At 41.1% G+C, this 18,582-nt stretch overlaps 1 protein-coding gene across 1 annotated transcript in view; it reads right to left on the reverse strand.

Annotated features, from left to right (window-relative positions):
- Window positions 1–18,582, reverse strand: part of UMAD1 (UBAP1-MVB12-associated (UMA) domain containing 1) — a 215,707-nt gene that overhangs the window by 177,226 nt on the left and 19,899 nt on the right. Inside the window, exon 2 of the mRNA XM_040644247.1 lies at window positions 11,364–11,454. Within this exon, the coding sequence (XP_040500181.1) occupies window positions 11,364–11,445 (82 nt within the window). The 5' untranslated portion in view covers window positions 11,446–11,454. The remainder of the gene's footprint in view (window positions 1–11,363; window positions 11,455–18,582) is intronic.

The raw sequence follows: 18,582 nt of genomic DNA on the forward strand, positions 1-18,582 counted from the left end.
TGTACGCAACCTCGTCAGGCACGTCATCCAGATAAAAGAGCCCCCGGGGAAGAGGTGGCTATCTCTGCAGCATCTGCCCCTGAGCCCCTCAGCCAACCTTCCTTCGCATCCCATCAGGCAGAATTGCCACGGGTGCCCTGGCAAGGTGGACTGGGCCGCCCTGACTGGCTTAGACAAATCAGAACTGAGCTCCCAGGGCCGGGAATAAAGCCAGTCTCTCCTGAAACACACGGTCATGGAGACGAAGGGAATTCTCTGAAGTGTGGAAGAAGAGCGAATGAGTTTGGAAGAGGCAAACCTGCTCTGAATGCTTATTTCGGTTTGCATTAATAGAATAACTAAAATTAGTATAATTTAAGTCCAGGTGATGGGTGACGTAAGTTCAATAAAGATCCATTTCCACTGGAAAAACACCTCCATAGAAGACACTACCAAGTTTTCTAACCAAATACTAAGTGATCTAGAAGTCACTCCACGATCTGTTGACAACATGTAGACTGAGGATCTGCTTTATGGAACTCATCGTGCTATTAGGTAAGACGCAAAGCAGACGAGACGTCTGGAAGGAAGTTACGATCCAAGTGGTAAAACATATAAAAATAAAAGTTTAAATAACATTACAGAACAATGATAGAGGAGCTACTACAAGAACGGTGACAGGTCCATATAAAAGCAAACCAAGAGTAAACTATCATTACTAATTACTAATTATATGTTTAATATAACACGTAAAAGAGTTCTCCAGTCACAGTTTGGGATCTGTACATCTCTATTATCATCTGCCTGCTTTTAGTTTTTCTAACAAAAAAACTAATTGCAGTATCATGTCCCGAATGCATCACTGGAAAAGTATGCACGTCTACTCATACCAGACTGACAAGACAGAAAAACGCCAACACACGAGTGAGCTGTCCCTAACGGGACAAGTCATTCTATCCAACACCTGATGTTTGATAGTATTGTTTTGCGATTACATTTAATTTTTATTTTTGTAGGTCTCGCCACTTAGATTGCAACCTCCTTCCAGATACCGCGTTGGCTGTGTATCTTATATTACGGTAATTATTCCCTAATTTTCTTTTAGCTGCTCACAAGTCATTCTATTTTCTGAAGCCAAACTAGTATAAGTGGCCAAGGAGATGTGACACACCTCTGACAATGACTGTGCTACCTCTGACGTTAAAATAAAAACACCCTGAGATCACACAGCCCGAGGGGCTAGTGAACATTTGTATACACAGCTCCATCTAGGAAAGTGATTCTTTTATCTCTTTAGGGTCACAGACCTTTGAGAATCTGATGAAACGCAAAGATCCTTCTCCTCAGAAAAACGCAAATACAAAATTTTGCCTATAATTTCAAGAGGTTTACAGACCACTCCACTCAGCCCCCCAAAGTCACCATGGCTAAGAACCCCTAACATAGGGAGACCAACAGGGACAACGGCTGGTTATCAGAGTTATCAACTCTTTCAACCAATCCTTCAACAAACTATTTTAAGGGTTCGTCTTCCTTTGGTGCTGCCAAGCATATTTTCACCTCGTGCATCAGGAAACAATAGGTGCCAAAAATAAAAATAAATCATTCCATAAGTTTAGAACTGAGCTATTTGACTTAGAATACTGAACAATTTCAGAACGATGGTTCCTTTAAGTCATTTATACTATAACGTAAGGCTTTAGTATACGTAATACTTCTCATTAAAAATATGACTAATGTATATCTATGTGTGCGTATGTATATATAAAATATAGGTACATATAATCATAAAAGTATGACTTTTTAGTGAAAATACCAATTGTAGTCTATCGGTTTATCATTTAGTTGATAACCAGAGTGTAGCAGAAATTCTTTTTCTTAAATTCCAGTATAGCTGACAGTGTTGTATTAGTTTAAGGTGTACAATATAGCAATTCAACAATTCCACATATTACTCAGTGCTCGTCACGATAAGTGCACTCTTAATCCTCTTCACCTATTTCACCATCCCCACCCCCCACCTCCCCTCTGGTAACCATCAGTTTGTTCTCTATAGTTCAGAGTCTTGTTTTGGGTTTGTTTCTTTTTTTTCTTTGTTCATTTGCTTTGTTTCTTCATTTCACATGAGTGAGATCATACAGTATTTGTCTTTCTCTGAGTGACTTACTTCACTTGGTATTTATACCCTCTCGATCCATCCATGTGTTGCAAATGGCAAGATTTCCTTCTTATGGCTGAGTAATAGTCCTGTGCGTGCGCGCGTGTGTGCCCCACATCTTCTTTATCAAAGGACACAGGCTACTTCCATAATTTGGCTATTGTAAATAATGCTGCAATAAACATAGGGGTGCATATAGCCCTTCGAATTAGTGTTTTCCTATTCTCTGTATAAACACCCAGTAATGGAATATTGGATCATACGGTCTTTCTGTTTTTAATTTTTTGAGAACCTCCATACTGTTTTCCACAGTGGCCGCACCAGTTTGCACTCCCACCAACAGTGCATGAGTGTTCCCTTTTCCTCTACATCCTCGCCAACACTGGTTATTTCTTGTCTTTTTGATCTTAGCCATTCCGACAGGTGTAGAGTGATATCTCTTTGTGGATTTGATTTGCATTTCCCGTATCAGTAGGAGCATCTTCTCATGTATCTGTTGGCCATCTGTATGTCTTCTTTGAAAAAATGTCTAAATCAGGACCTCTGCCCATTTTTTAATTGGATTATTTGATTTTTTTGGTTTTGGGTTATATAAGTTCTTTGTATATTTTGAATATTACCCCTTATCAGATATGTCGATTGGAAACACCTTCTCCCATTCAGTAGGTTGTCTTTTTGTTTTATTGATGGTTTCCTTTGCTATCCAAATCTTTTTATTTTGGCATAGTCTTAACAGTTTATTTTTGCTTTTGTTTCCCTTGTCTCAGGAAAACAAATCTAGAAAGATGTTGCTATAGTTGATGTCAGAGAAATTACTTCCTATGTTCTCTTGTAAGAGTTTTACGGTTTCAGGTCTCATATTTACGTCTTTAATCCACTTTGAGTTTATCTTTGTGTATGGTGTTCAAAAGTGGTCCACTCTTCACTGGAGGAGATAATGCTTAGTGAAATAAGTCAAGCAGAGAAAGACAACTATCATATGATTTCTCTCATCTATGGAACATAAGAACTAGAATGATCAGTAGGGGAAGAAAGGGATAAAGAAAGGGGGGGTAATCAGAAGGGGGAATGAAACATGAGAGACTATGGACTATGAGAAACAAACTGAGGGCTACAGAGGGGAGGGGGGTGGGGGAATGGGATAGACCGGTGATGGGTAGTAAGGAGGGCACATATTGCATGGTGCACTGGGTGTTATACACAACTAATGAATCATCGAGCCTTACATCGAAAACCGGGGATGTACTGTATGGTGACTAACATAATATAATAAAAAATCATTATAAAAAAAAAAAAAGTGGTCCACTCTTGTTCTTTTGCAGGGAGCTGTCCAGTTTCCCCAGCACCATTCGTTGAAGAGACTGTCTTTTCCCCATTGTATATTCTTGTCTCTTTTGTCATAGAAAAGTCAGGCGCATTGCTTTTTTAAAATGTGATTCTTAGGCTATAGCTCCAAAGATTCGGTTTCACTAGGTATGGGTCAGGCCCAGGAATCTGCAGCATTTTTAACAAGGAGCAAAACACCTGTGTCAGAGGAGACGCTCGAGAGCATTCCATTAGTGATCACTATAATAAGAAAAGACTCCATCACACAAATTTAAGATGTTTTCTTCTGGCTTAGTGTATTAGATAATGCTATTCTGAGGTAACACCCTAATTCTATCATGACAGAATAAAGGAAGACGATATATTTTTCAGAAATTCACATTTATGAAGATTAATGTGTTACCCTTAGTAAGAATCCTCCCCTTCATAATCTGCTTTGGTTGCATTCAAAGGGGAAAAAAAGATGCTGAGTAAGACAACCGCTAAAATATGAAAGGATACTGTCATATTATTAAGATTACCAGAAAGCCAACACTGAGGTCTTCCAACCCTACCTGAACTACCAGTACAAAGTACCATGTTCGTGCTGTACATTTTACTTTGATTGTCATCCTCATTTTTCATTTCCTCAACAGAATGAAAGAAAAAAATAAACTTTTAAGCTCAAATATAAAAGCTACTCATCACAAGTTTTCAGTTAAATAGTCTCAAACGTGGAAGAGAGAGCGTGATGAAAGCCTCTACCGCAGTACTGGTGGATCCTCATTTACGAAATACGGTGTGCACGCTTGAAGTGCTTCTCTACTGAGGTACTGCACAAGTGACCTCCGGGAAACAGCACCGGAGCAAACCAGTCAATGACCCCCAAATCGCCGTACTAAAAACACGGCTGCCTGAAGGTTTTAGTTCAAAGAAAAAGTCCCTTGGAGTGGTTCTGAAGAGTTTACAGGTGTTAATCCGTCAAATAGATGTACTATGGCTAAAGACGAAAAGAGTTATAGGCCACTTGGAATTCACATTTGTATAATTAGGTTAATAAAATGCTTCTCAATCGCTCCCCTGATTAAAAAAAAAATTTAAGGTTCCAAATATATTACTATAAGACATTTGAAGCTTTCTCCTTCTTTACCTATTTAATGTTTGAAAGGAAGTGTGTTTAACCTAGAAATGTGGTTTTATTTGCTTTTTATTTGTTTATGGCTCAACTACAGTGGAAGAGAAACCATAAGCCTATATTTTTATGAGGTCCTTTTCAAAGTGTTTGATGCTGTATGATCACTAAATTACAGAGAATGAATAGCAGTGGTTCTCAGCCCTGCATGCACACTAGAACTGTCCGCGGAACGTGGGGGGGGGGGCTCCTGTCTGGGTCAAACCCCAGGCCTGTCTAACCAGAATGTAGGGATTCTGGAGGCCCCAGCACCAATCTCTTTTCAAAGCGCTCCCTAATGCACAGGAGGGTTAGAACCAGGGAGGGAGACGGATCATCCGACTGATAGCACTGAGCCTTAGTATGAATGAATGACTGGCTCACAATTAATTGTATGAAACAGCAGGCTCAGTTCTACTTCTCAGTATGGTCCTTTGCCCCATGATGTTCCTTCCAATCTGCATGGTCAAGCAGATAAGGCAGGGGATACACCCCACAGAGAACAGCCTCGCCTGAACACTTCCTACTCTGAAGAGTCGCTAGATGAACAGAATTAGGAGCCAACAAATGTGAAAGTTCTGTTAATTCTATCCATAACGGGAAAATAAAAAAGTGCATAATGAACTTAGCTGAAAAAAAACCTGGCACACCTGCTTTAGAATTGCAAGGTCAGAGTAAAAATACAAAGATTGCCAAGTAAAGTAATTGTAATTTGAGTTTTCTGGATGTCCCAATACATGGGTAAAGAGATATTAATAGGACCAGTTGCTTTTTAAATCCAGCAACACTCTATTTTTTAAAAAAAGATTTGGTATACTTCTGTCGTAAAAACAGGGAGTAAAAATAGGAAGCACACACTGAAAATCTGTTTAGTTTTTATCTTTGTTGTTTTAATTAAAGCCTGAGGGAATCAAAGTGTCTTACTGTCCCTCACCTCTTGGAATGTAAATTCGTCTTGTACACCGTTAAATTCCCACTTTTAAATAAAGGAAGGAGCACAGAGACAAAGAAGTTACCCCAAAATTCCATATAAGAATGGAATAGTTTAACTTGAGTGTGTATACACGGTCTGAATGATTCTGAGGATGAGGAATTCAGTAGGAGTCAATCTTAAAAATAACCCATCACGTTTCATTTCAACTGGAAAACGGAAGGTGAGACTGAGTTACATATTTCAATATCAATACTTCAAAGATGAAATCCAAGCTGCTGAATTACTAAACTCGGACTCTTGATTCAGTTTTACAAAATAATTAGCTTAATGGAAACTCCAGGTCCTCGTGCCCTACTTCGAGAAGCACCTGCACATTCTGAAAGCCATGATGAATGTCGGCTGTCCCGTAACCTAAGCCCTTCCATCTCTGGGGCGGCCCTTGTCCGATTTCATTCCGCCGGCTCCAAAGTCCTATTCAATACCTAGTCAACAATGTCAGCGAACATAACGAGAGTAACCTAAATTATTCCTTTTCCTCTTATATTCTGTGGGGTTTTCTTGTTGCTTTTATTTTCCTTCTTTTTGCCATAACATAATAAGCTAATTCATGCCTTTGTCTTAGTTTTGGAAGGAATTATATGCCAACATCGAGGCAACAGATACCCTTTTCCTTAATTTAAAATAACTATGAGGTTGCACACTACAGTAGTAAATTTGTAATCAACTTAAAGATAATGTCTTAAAAGTACAATTAAACATGTCATAACACAAGAAAACCCTGGTAATTACAAATAGTACCATGCTCGCTGGGGTTTTAAACAGTAGTATAAAACCAAGAAAAATCGCCACCCAGCGATGCAAATGAAAACTGCAATTTGTTTTTGTGTAAAATGAGTACCCTGGAGGATTACTTCAACTTCATTACTGAATGAACGAATAGCTAATACCTTCTTATGTGAATAGGAACTGGTTACAAGGGAAAGGATGTTTTTCTACCAGGCTTTTTTCCCCTTTATCCTTATTCAGCACACTAGACATTTCACAAAGGCTAACAGCTTTGGAAACCTTAACAGGGAAAAAGCTTTATGTCCACAAGTGAGCTAATTGTATACCAACAGCCCAGATATTCCTATTCTCAACAAAGTGCCTAGGCTCTGACTGAACCCTGAATTTCAAGTCACGGGGTGTTGACTTTAGCAATTCAGCAATGCCATCTAATCTCTGCAACCTAAAACCTATTGGTGTTAAGCAGGAAGGCTTGCCTAGGGTAAAAGGTACTCTCGAGTGGGGGAAAAAGAGATAATTTATACCTTTCACAACATATTTACTCTGACCATTTTAGAAACAGGTTATGAAGACCACATACAATGATACTCTAAGAAATTCCGTAGAATCCGTATTGAGAGGAAGTTGTTGCCATAAATAAAATTGTGTTTCTAAGTCTTCACTTGGTTGTATCACTTCCCAAACACAACAAAGCCCACCATGTATGTTTATTTTCCTGCAACGTAGCTACTGCACGTGAGGACTAAGAAAGGTATGTGGATATATGATGACAAAGTACACGTGGGCAAGTAGGGGGCATGTTAATAAGAGCAGTTCATACCTACCATTGGACCCATTTGGCATTTTCCAAAATATTTTACACAGTCTGCACTGAGACTAAAGTAGATATTACATTTGTCAGTATGTCATCGCATGATAAAAAAGAACAACGTAGCAGAACAAGTCAGCTTTAATAAAAGAGGCTACCACTTTTAAAGTGTTAACCACTTCAAAAACCATTTTGAACTAATGATAGGCTGCAGGGTGACTAACATAACATAATAAAAAAAATTTTAAAAAATAAAAACTAAAAACCATTTTTAAAGACAGCCTACTATATTCCTAATAATCTTCCTTTTACCAGTCAACTCAATTAAGTCCCTAACTGTCGATGCATTTTTTACTAACTAAATAACGTATACCATCTTCCAACCTCAACCTCATTAAAGAGATGACAGTTGTCTGCAATATTTAAAAATATTCAGAATATTATACATTCCGTATTACATACCGAAAAGGTTGAGGTAGCCACAACTGAAGCCGAACTTTATGAACAACAACCAACACTCTTTTATTTAAAAAATGAAAACAAAGAAACACAATACTTCCTCTTTGAAACAGTAAGGAACACAATGTAAAAAATTTTTAAGGAGCTTAAAATGTCACTGTTTTAAAATTTAAAATATTATGACATTAAAAAAAAAAAAAAAAGACAGGTAGCTTAGTGGTTAAGAGGATTAGGCTCCAAAGTCAGATTGCCTGGACTACTTCTAGATCTGCTATATGCTAGCTGGAGGAACTCAGAAAAGTTAAGTCCTCACCTTGATGTGGACCTAATAGTACCATTTCACGGACAGGGTTGTTCTAAGCATCTTACACATGGTAACCCACTTAATCCTCTCAATAACCCTACGGGGTTAGTACTATTATCATGTTCATTTTCTAAATGCCCTCCCACCCCTGGAGGTTGTATAACTTGTCCAAAATGGCGAAGGGCGGCAAATCTACCACCCCAAAATATGCCACCTTGGCATAAGGATTATTCTGAGCTAAAGGCACTTGAAAAACAGCAGGTGCAAGAAGGGCTCTCTGACCACCCATTTCCTTCCTGAAAGCAGGAGATAAAGCCCCCTATGGAAGATGCCAGGAGGAAAGAAACATTCTTATCAGCAGAGGTGGAGAACTGAGGCCAAGAGGACTCTGTACAAACAGACCCTGTTAAAATAACCCTTATCTTCCTTTAGTCTCCCCACATTCTTTACTTTTCCACAATGGCCTCTTTGTTCAACCTGGTATATAAGCACATAAGTTTTGCCACTTCTTTGGGTCTTTGTTTGCCTAGGGGGGCTTCTGTGTACATGTAAAAACCTGTATGCTTCTCTCCTGTTAATGCGTCCTGCGTGTCTGTACTTCTCAGGCCCAGGCAGAGACCCTAAGAGGAGCGAGGAGAAGTTCTGCCTCCCCTCTCACGGAGACTCTGGCAAGTTGGAGAGCCAGGATACAGAGCCAACAGGTCTGGCTCAAGTCAGAATTCTTATCTGCGCTTCTCTGTAGTGCCTCTGAGGTGTTCCTGAGAAGGAAGCGAGGTGGTGTGATCGATGAAAAGAGAAAGACGACACAGGAAGTGAGAGCCAACACTGATGCTGACTGATGGCATCACAACTTGAGGAGAGTAACTAAGCTCACAGAACAGTACATGGACGCAAGGATTTTTCACGGAAAGTGGTGAAGGGGTAGAGCTTTGTATCTGGAGGGAAACAGGGCTAAACAGAGACAAGCATCCACACTCAGGAAGCTGAAGGAGGAGAAAGTCTCAGCAGACATCTAGAGGACTTTGTCTGGCTTGGATCATCTGAAAGAGGGAGTACCACCAGCTGCATCTCAAATCACATCGCTGTGGTTGAACAACAGAAGTGATTCCTCGCCATGACTGCCAGGGACATAACACTGCAGGGGAGGCACAGTGGGGGGACAGAACCTACCTAGCTCAGTCCGAGATGGTCCTGGGAAAATGCCCGTCACGTACAGCATGTCGACTTTTGGGAAAATGTACCCTTAGAGCTTAGGTATATCAGATGGCACAGCTGGAACACGAGAGCAGATGAGAGTAATGAAGTGCTACAAGTTTCCTCATGAATTAGCAAATCTGAAAGTTTCTCCATCTTCTGAGGCTCAGCTAAAGACTACTTCTTAAACCAGAGTCTTTTCTAGAAGAGGAAAGGTCCACAGCAAATAAGCTTCACCCGCTGAGGTAGAATAGCCCGGAAACTGAGCCCCTATTGGTCTAACCAGTTGTAAGTGAAGCACCTACATGTTTCGAGCTACCCGACACTGGAAGAGATTTCAGAAAGAGCAGCAGCTGGAGTGTTTTCGGCTGTGGTTAAAACTTACCCCTGAAGTGCAGCCAAGTGCCAGGCTCGAGAGCCAGAGAGGTGAAGATGTGTAAAAAGTTTCTGATGCCCAGCATTAGAAGCTGCATGTGCTCTCAAAGATGTCTGCGCGCTAAACTCACAGCCTTCAGACAGCTGTTTCATTACAAAAATAATAATGTTGATTTCGAACCGCAAAACAACAGAAAGTAGCAAAGTTCTCTACGTATGTGTTGAGACTACAGAGAAACACAGAACAGAGTTTGGAACACCAGGCTTTGTTGAAGCAAATTTTGAGAGATGAATTTCTTGTGAAAAGGCCTAAAGAAGCAGACCAGAGGCATCCATGAGGTTCGGTTAGTGAGGCTAATTCAGGAGGGAAGCAACACTGGCAGCTTTCAAGGAACAGAGGTTGGGACTGATGGAGCCAGTTCTGACCTGGAAGCCAGGGCACAAATTCCTGACGTGGTAAGAAGGGCCAGATAAGCAGGCGTGTACACGGCACCCCAGTTTACACCCGTCAGAAAATTCCCCGGATAAACCACTGGCCCTGGTCAAACATTGCCTCACTATTTTGCCTCAGGTGTAGGAGATCTGGGCAGAGAGAACACAGCTCTGACCAGTCAAGCTACTGCCCCTGTCCCAGGACATATGAGGCAGATTCAGACAAAGTGCCAGAAGGGAAAGGGCATCTGCCAGCACTGCATATTCGGGCCTGCCAGAACTCGACTGTGGAAGAGACGGGATACTCTAAGGTAACATTTAGCCACAAGAAGAACTCTAATCTGGTCTCCCAGAGATTAAGGCCTAGCAGTGGAAGAGGGCCAGATGGGTGAAACCTTTCTGTCCTTTCTGTGAGAGACCAGATCCTGAAGAGAAGGGCTGAAGAGGCGGAGACCCACCACCCATACTTCTAAACGTGTGGGAAAACAGGCATGACAGGAACCCTGACTCTGAGAGGGCCTAAACTGAAAATTCAGGATCACCCTTAAATCCAAGGAGCCATCCTCCACTTTTCAAGACATAGAGAGCATTTGCCGATGCTAGAGAACCCCAGTCTGCTGGGCCAAGACGAAGACCGTAAGAGGTAGGAAACCAGACTCTGGAAAGGGAGACACCTGAGAAACATCCCAGGGAACAAGTACCCTACGGATTCATGCACATCCTCTCAGGGAAGGAGCTGAATTTGGCAGGAGGAAGTCCAGAGTGGAAGAGGATGCGTGCTATGTGGGAACACTGGGTTTTTGCTCACCACCCTCTGGGGAGAGAATTTCTGGTAAGAACTATACAAAGACTGCAAATCTCTTCCTTGGGGGAAAGTCACAGTGACATGAAGGAAATGTTATTTTGCAGAACTCCCCTTAGAAAGAGCATAGCATTTGTTTGAAAGAATTTTTTTTAAAGCTACCAAAATTGCAATAACTGCAGGTATCAATTCTATAATAGAAAATAAACCAGTCTTAACAAACATTTAGAAGACATGTTTAACATGTTTAAAAAGTATACTTCGTTCAGCAAATTATTTATTGGATGCCTGATTTAATTTCAGATGCTAATTTAAGAAGCAAGGTTTGGTGCTATTTATAAAACAGAACTTGAATCTACCAAGGACCCTAGACTTTTGGTTTTTCACAATTAAAAAGGTTGACCAGCTTATCATAAAGAAAAAAGAGGGATGATTTTATACATTTAATTTGAAGGATACAGCCAAAGGAATATGTAAGAAGTGTATGACTTGACAGCCAATATTCTAAGTGATTGATGACCTTTATTTTTATAGATGTCATATACATAAAGGAATTCTGGAATTAGTAGGAAATAATTTTAAAAATCAATCATATAATTTCCAAGTAATCTTTTAAAGGAAAAATCATTATGATTCTGTTTCTTAAAAAGACTCACCTAAAAGGACAAATCCATCTGCTTCTGTCTCTGGTGCGGAGGGCTTTTTAGATTCCGGAGATTTTCTGAAGAAGGGAAACATTGCTGCTGTCTGAAACAGAAACACTATATGATGTCAAGTTCAGATGAAAATGTAAAAGTCTTACCCGTTTTAGTAAAAAGCCAAACATAGAGATACCACAATAATTACTTTTAGGAATTCTATTACCAAACTTAAGAACATAAGCCCTTTCCAGGTGTCAAAAGACAAACCCAGAAATTAAGGGGCACAGACTTCCAGTTCAAAACCATGTGTGCCCTGAACCGTGCAATCTCTATCAATTTCTGAACAGGCAGGAAATAACCCAAGAAATTATACATATAAAACTAAAATCAACAGACAATCCCAGAAACTGGAAGGATCTCGCTTTCTGTAAATCGGACACTGGACTGAGGAAAGGAAAAACAGAACAAAACAAAACAAAAACTTGTCCAGGTTTCTTGTCATGCCATAACCACCTAAGCATTATAGAACTGAGGCCCCCTGAAAAAGAAAGGCAGGCACTTCTAATACCCTCCACAGTTGGTGACCTGATTCCGACACTCAAGGGCTGACTGTATCCACTGCAACCAACTTTAAATTCCCATCAACGCAGATCTTTGTGTTGGTAAGATTGTGAGCCTCAACACACACACACACACACACACACACACACACACACACCACTTTCCTCTTTCTCCTCCCATATTTGTACATTCGGGGAGGACAGCAACTCCTAGAAAGCAACTGGGAAGGAGGCTGGGGGGAACCTGGGAAGACACGTCACAATGTGAGGACAGCCCCTGTAAGCAAAGCAACGTTAAGTCCTGGTGGCAGCAAGTGCTCCAGATTTTAGTTTTCATATACTCCACCCACACCAGAAAATCCAGCAGGGAGAGTAAATAAAGATTTTATCTGAGCAAGAGCCTTCTGGAAACAGAGAACTGCACTGGGGTTTGTGGAGGTCGACCTGCCCTGAGCTGTGGACCCAAGTGGACGGTAACGGAGCTTATTTGTTGATAGAAAACATATCAGGCCAATTTTACTTTTAAGGGAATAACAACTGGAGAAGAATAACACAAGGCATGTAATCAAGAAAACAGCTCAGGAAAGGAAAAGGAACAGCCTCTGAAATCCTCAAAGAAAATGCTTACAGGATATAGTGATGGGTCCAAAAGAAAGGTCTAGAAATAGTTTGGCAACCTCGGCAGAGTACAAGGAGGCATGGCCCATACGGAACTGGTGAAAAATGAGATTAGATGCAAAAGCAAATGCAAAAGATGACAAGACAAAGAGTGAGATGCAAAGAGTAACTGAGTAAGATGAAGAGAAGCGCGTGCGAGAAGGAAACGCATCAGAAGAGAACTGGCTGGCCCACGGGCAGGAATGTACGAAAATAGAGCTCAGAGTCAAAGACTTCAAAGACTGGAAAACGCAACTAACTTCTCAACCCCAAGCAGTTGGAATTAAGATGGGGAAAGCCTTTGAAGGAACAACAGCTGACCTCCGGTAAGCATCAAATCAAGAATACAACCGTTACGGGGCGCCTGGGTGGCACAGCGGTTAAGCGTCTGCCTTCGGCTCAGGGTGTGATCCCGGCGTTATGGGATCGAGCCCCACATCAGGCTCTTCCTCTATGAGCCTAATTCTTCCTCTCCCACTCCCCCTGCTTGTGTTCCCTCTCTCACTGGCTGTCTCTCTCTGTCGAATAAATAAATAAATAAATCTTAAAAAAAAAAAAAAAAAAGAATACAACCGTTACACCTGATACTGAAACCTCAGCATGGATCAATGTGGCATGTAGTCAGTTCCTTCACTAGGGATAAAACGGTTCAGGAAAACAGACGAAGAGCGTAGGTCTTCAGCTGAAGCCTGAGAAAAGTTACCCTCAAATAAAGAAGGAGGGAGGGTGCCTGGGTAGCACAGTCGTTAAGCGTCTGCCTTCGGCTCAGGGCGTGATCCCGGCGTTCTGGGATCGAGCCCCACATCGGGCTCCTCCACTGGGAGCCTGCTTCTTCCTCTCCCACTCCCCTGCTTGTGTTCCCTCTCTCGCTGGCTGTCTGTCACATAAATAAATTTAAAAGGAGGGGGAGGAGGGGGAGGAGGAGAAGAAGAAGAAGAAGGGAGACAGCACCTGCGGGGTAAAAGCGGTGAGGAATGTAGCAAATCTGAGAGATGTCTAGCAAAAATTGTAGGTCTGGCTATTGCCACATGAAGCTGATTGGAATCAAATGGCTAAGGAGCCAACAAAATGTTTGAGAGCTGTATGGCCAAAATGACCGCTTTCAGTCTGGATTAAAGGAAGACCAGGGAGCCCAGGTGGCTCAGTAGGTTAAGCGGCCGGCTCTTAATTTAGGCTTGGGTCATGACCTCAGGGTCATGGGATTGAGCCCTGCACTGGGCTCTCACTCAGTGCGGAGTCTGCTTAAGATTCTCTCTCTCTTTCCCTCTCCCCCTGTTCTGAAATAAATAAATCTTTTTTTTTAAAGGACTCTGACAAGTGGGTATTTAGAACAACCATAGAGACAGCAAGTTGCCAGAGAAAACTGCTCAGACCCCAAAGAGAGCCTATTCTCCAGTGCCCACTTCAGTGACAGCCAAATAAGTTACTAGAAAAGGAAGAAACTCCAAGAGGGCAGAGCCAAGGGGCATGGAGAAAAAAGACTGGGGGCCTCTTCCAGGAAGCAGAATCTGGGCATAATTAATAAACATCCCCAAGGTGGGGGCCCCCCAAAAGCCTGCTCAGTTCTATTTCCGAATTGCTACCACTCCGTGACTATTGTATATCTCCCAACCCTCCCCTTTCTGAATGAGAGTCTGGGCAATATGTTCCCCGGTTCCACCAGAGTGGGAGGGGACAGGGAGGTGGGTCATTTTAATTCACAAAGTCTCCAGACCAAGAGATGGCACACTTGAACCTGACGGAGAGATACTGGGAGTGAATGGGGCAGTTTAGGTTATTGCCCTTGGGGAGGGGTGAGTTATTTTGCCTACAATGAGAACTGTGTATGTAATGAGGACAAATGAGAACCATGGAATCATCAGATTCACTGGCTCTCTGCCTTATGGAGACGTAGGACTGCAGTTTTCTTCCCTCTTTGGAGGTAGACGTAGTCATGTGGCTTGCTTAGTTCATCGTGTCATGTGCCTTTCGGGTGCTACATCAAGGAGCTTTGTGAACACAGAGAAAGACAAGCCCTTTAAAAAGAGGTTCCTGTTCTAACATACGAAGAAAAGCCTTCTAATAGAAGGATTCAAATGTCCAATACTTTTTTTTTAAGGTTTTATTTATTTATTTGTCAGAGAGAGAGAGAGCACAAGCAGGGGAGCTGCAGGGAGAGGGAGATGCGGGCTCCCCGCTGAGCAGGGAGCCTGACACAGGGCTCGATCCCAGGACCCTGGGATCATGACCTGAGCCGAAGGCAGACGCTTAACTGACTGAGCCACCCAGGCTCCCCTCCAATACTTTTTCATGTCTGGCCACAAAACAGAAATGGAACGAACAAGGAAATTATAAAAGTGGTTCTGGTAAGTCAGTCTCAAGCCCCAAAAGTTTAAATAGGTTGTTATAAAAGCCAGACTAAGGGGCACCTGGGTGGCTCGATCAGTTAAGCATCTTGACTCTTGGTTTCTCCTTTTAATTCAATTGTTTTGTACAGAATTTATAACTAAAGTAATTAAGTGAAGCATTTACATTTTTCATGACCTAAAACATCAAATTTAAACTATACACAGGCTGCATCAGTTTGCTAGTATGACTGATTGGCAATGAATAATATTATAGTCCCTTTCTTTAGAACATTATGAACACTAGAAAAGGAGGGATAACTTGCGTTCCATAAGTCAAAAAACTTCCAGACATGGAAGAAACAGATTGGGAGTAAGAGAAAAGAAGTCAAGACAGAATGAAAGAACTCAGAATGGCGGCAAAGAATAGCTCACTACAAATATCCATCTGAAACAACTCTAAAATTGTTACAGAAGTACCAGTTACCCTCATGCCCATCACTCCACCAATCTGACCACCAACCCTCACTCCTTTTTCAAGATGTTTTTCCATGAAAATAAGGTTCCAATTTTACAAGTCTTGGGATTTCCTTGTATAACCAATACAACTTCTGACACTAATGAGTCATTCCACAAGGTACTGAAAGTCAGTCTACCCATACATCTTTACAGAAATCACTCCATGCACAAAAAGACTATGTCCTGGACACTATAATGTATAATCCATTATCTTTCTCCCACGAGATTTTTTTCCTACCACTGAAAAACACACACAGCAGTGTAAAAATGTATCCTGGTGAGGCTGGCAGTACCATTCTAAGCTCTCCCCTCTATGAACCGCTCCTGCAGTCAGAGAGCTGTGTGGGTAGGTCCCCACTCCAGCAGCCAGAGAGTTGTCCTGCCGAAGACTAGAAACAAGAAAGGAGAGGTGAGTAACTAAAACCCTCCTAACATTTACAGGGCTCCTACAGTGTCAGTCATTATACCAGATTGCCTAAATCGCCGTATGTACTACCCTATCTCCTATAATCTCATAGTCACCTCGCCAGGTACGCCTAAGTATTCATAATGCGTAAGTGAAAGAATCAAAGTGAAGTAGATTAAGTATTGGTCCAATACTTAAGTGGCTGCTAAACAGCAGAGCTAGAATTTTAAATCAAATCCTTTTGCAACCAAACTGAAAGCTTTTCATCAACAAAGCACCACAGACAAGGAGCCCTTAACACTTAGGACATTTGTTTTGGACTTTACTGTAATGTTTGCCAGTATTAGTCACATACATTTGATTAATTCCAATTCTGTCTTTATCACCCCCTTCTTCCCCAAGTCTTGCCCAGCTCTAGGTTCTGAAGACATTTACTAATTCCACAACGTCTATGTTCAAGAACTTCATTTACTTTGTATTTTTACTTTATAAACATTTATTAAGTGCTCAGGCCAGACACCGACCACGCATGGCGGATACAGCACCCAACCTACATCCAGGAGGAACAACTGCAGCCTCGGCCCACCGTATTTCTGAGGCAATCCTTAGCCAAAATAAGAGTAATTTAAGAGCCCCATCCCTAAAGTGGAGGAAGCCAATAATATCCTGCTGCCCCAAGCCTAGTATACAGTAAGCGCTAAGCACTCACACTTGGGATGTACGCGGCCTTGAAAGTTGGGCTTCTGCTTGGTGTTCCCAAGATATTCCAGTCTCATTTCTTTATTTGCACTTTTCAGTATTTTAAATATTGTCTAAAATAAGTGATTTTTACACTTACAAACAAGAAAAATGCCAACATTTATTCTTAAAAATTCATTATTAGCCAGCAGCAACACTCCTGCCTCGCTGAGCTAGGACCCAACCCAGAATGAACATCTCCTAATTCTCAAACATGGGAATCCTCGAGCTACCTCAATATAGATGGGGGATGAAGAATTCACCTGCCCCAGCCACAGGCTGGGAGAAAATACTTGCAAATTACATATCTGTTAAAGAACACATATCTAGGGGCACCTGGGTGGCTCAGTTGCTTAAGCATCTGCCTTTGGCTCAGCTCATGATCCCAGGATCCTGGGATGAAGTCCCATATTGGGTTCCCTGCTCAGCCTGGATTCTGTTTCTCTCTCCTCTCTCCCCCTCTGCCCCTCACCCCTGCTCATGCTCTCTCAAAAATAAATAAATGAAATCTTAAAAAAAAAAGAACACATATCTAGAAAATATAAAGAACTCTTAAAACTCAATAATGAGAAAACAACTCAACAAAAACTGGGCAAAAGATATGAACAGGCAAATGCAAATTAAAATCTCAGCAAAATACCACTATATACCGATTAAAATATTTAAAATTTAAAAGGCTTGCCGTGCTAAGTGTTGGCAGAAACGTGGAACAACTGGAACTCTTGTGTACTGCAGTGTGCGTGTAACACAGTACAACCACTATGAGTAACAGTTTGGCAGCTTCCTGAAAATATAAACATACATCTACCATATGACCCAGACCTTCTCCTTCTAGGTATTTACCTAAGAGAACTGAGAGCACGTATGTCCACACTTGTACACAAATGTCATCCAGCTTTTTTAGTAATAGCCCCACACTGGAAACAACCCAAATGTCCAAAACCAGATAAATGGATACACTGTGGCATATGCATAATACTATTTAGCAGTAACATGGAATGAAATCCTAAGATATGCTACAACATGCACAAATCTCAACAGAATTAAACTAAGTGAAAGAAGCCAGACAAAAAAGAATTCACACTGTATGATTCCATTTATACGAACTTCTAGAAAATGCAAACTAATGTATAATGACAGAAAGCAGATCAGTGGTTGTCTGGGGAATGGGGAAGCAGGGGGGTAGAGGAAGGAGGGATTACAAAGAAGCACAAGGAAACTTTGGGGCTGATGAATATGTTCATTATAGTGATTGTGGGGATGGTTTCAGGGGCATAATATATCTCAAAACTCATCAAACGATACACTTTCAATATGTGCAATTTATTTTATGTCGATAATAGCTCAATAAAACTATTTAAAAATTTCATTATTAGCACAATATCCTAGATGTCATATAAATGTTTAGTTTACAATGATTCGGAAAATTGTCTCAAATCTCTTAAATCCCTGTGTGTGTGTTACAGATACAGTCTTTGTGTAAAAGACAAAATGCTTCTTTTCTCTGTGCATTCACACAAAACTGAAAAATAAAAGGACAGTGTCTTCACTTTTAATGGTATACAGAAACTGCATATAAAAGGGCTTGTAACTTGATCGCTAGACAGGGCAGATCCTATTGCTCTGAAAGGGCAAAGAGTAGGGCAAGTAATAGATTTATCTTTCCCTATTATTCTAAGGCTTACCTATTAATATTACCCATGACAAAAGGATTAAAGCAACCTGGTTTTCGCAATTTGATTATCTTCTTTCATATCAACAGCCTACTAGATAATGTAAAATGTAAATACACTGCAGTTCCTATCAGTGATCAACAGCAGCCACTTAACTGTAATAAGAATAACATACAAGTTTCCCCTGCTATCCGAACATAGAGTGTTTCTATAAAAGCTTTTCATATGCCAAAATGGCATAAAATGAAAAGGCAATTACCATTACTTTGTATTGAAAAATTTCTGAACATTCCCAGACCCCCAAAATAACTTCTCGTCAGCTTTTTAGGCACCTTAGAGGACACATCTTGCTGAGGG

Source organism: Ursus maritimus, unplaced genomic scaffold, assembly GCF_017311325.1.
Source record: "Ursus maritimus isolate PB19 unplaced genomic scaffold, ASM1731132v1 scaffold_3, whole genome shotgun sequence".
In the NCBI taxonomy this organism is placed as follows: domain Eukaryota; kingdom Metazoa; phylum Chordata; class Mammalia; order Carnivora; family Ursidae; genus Ursus; species Ursus maritimus.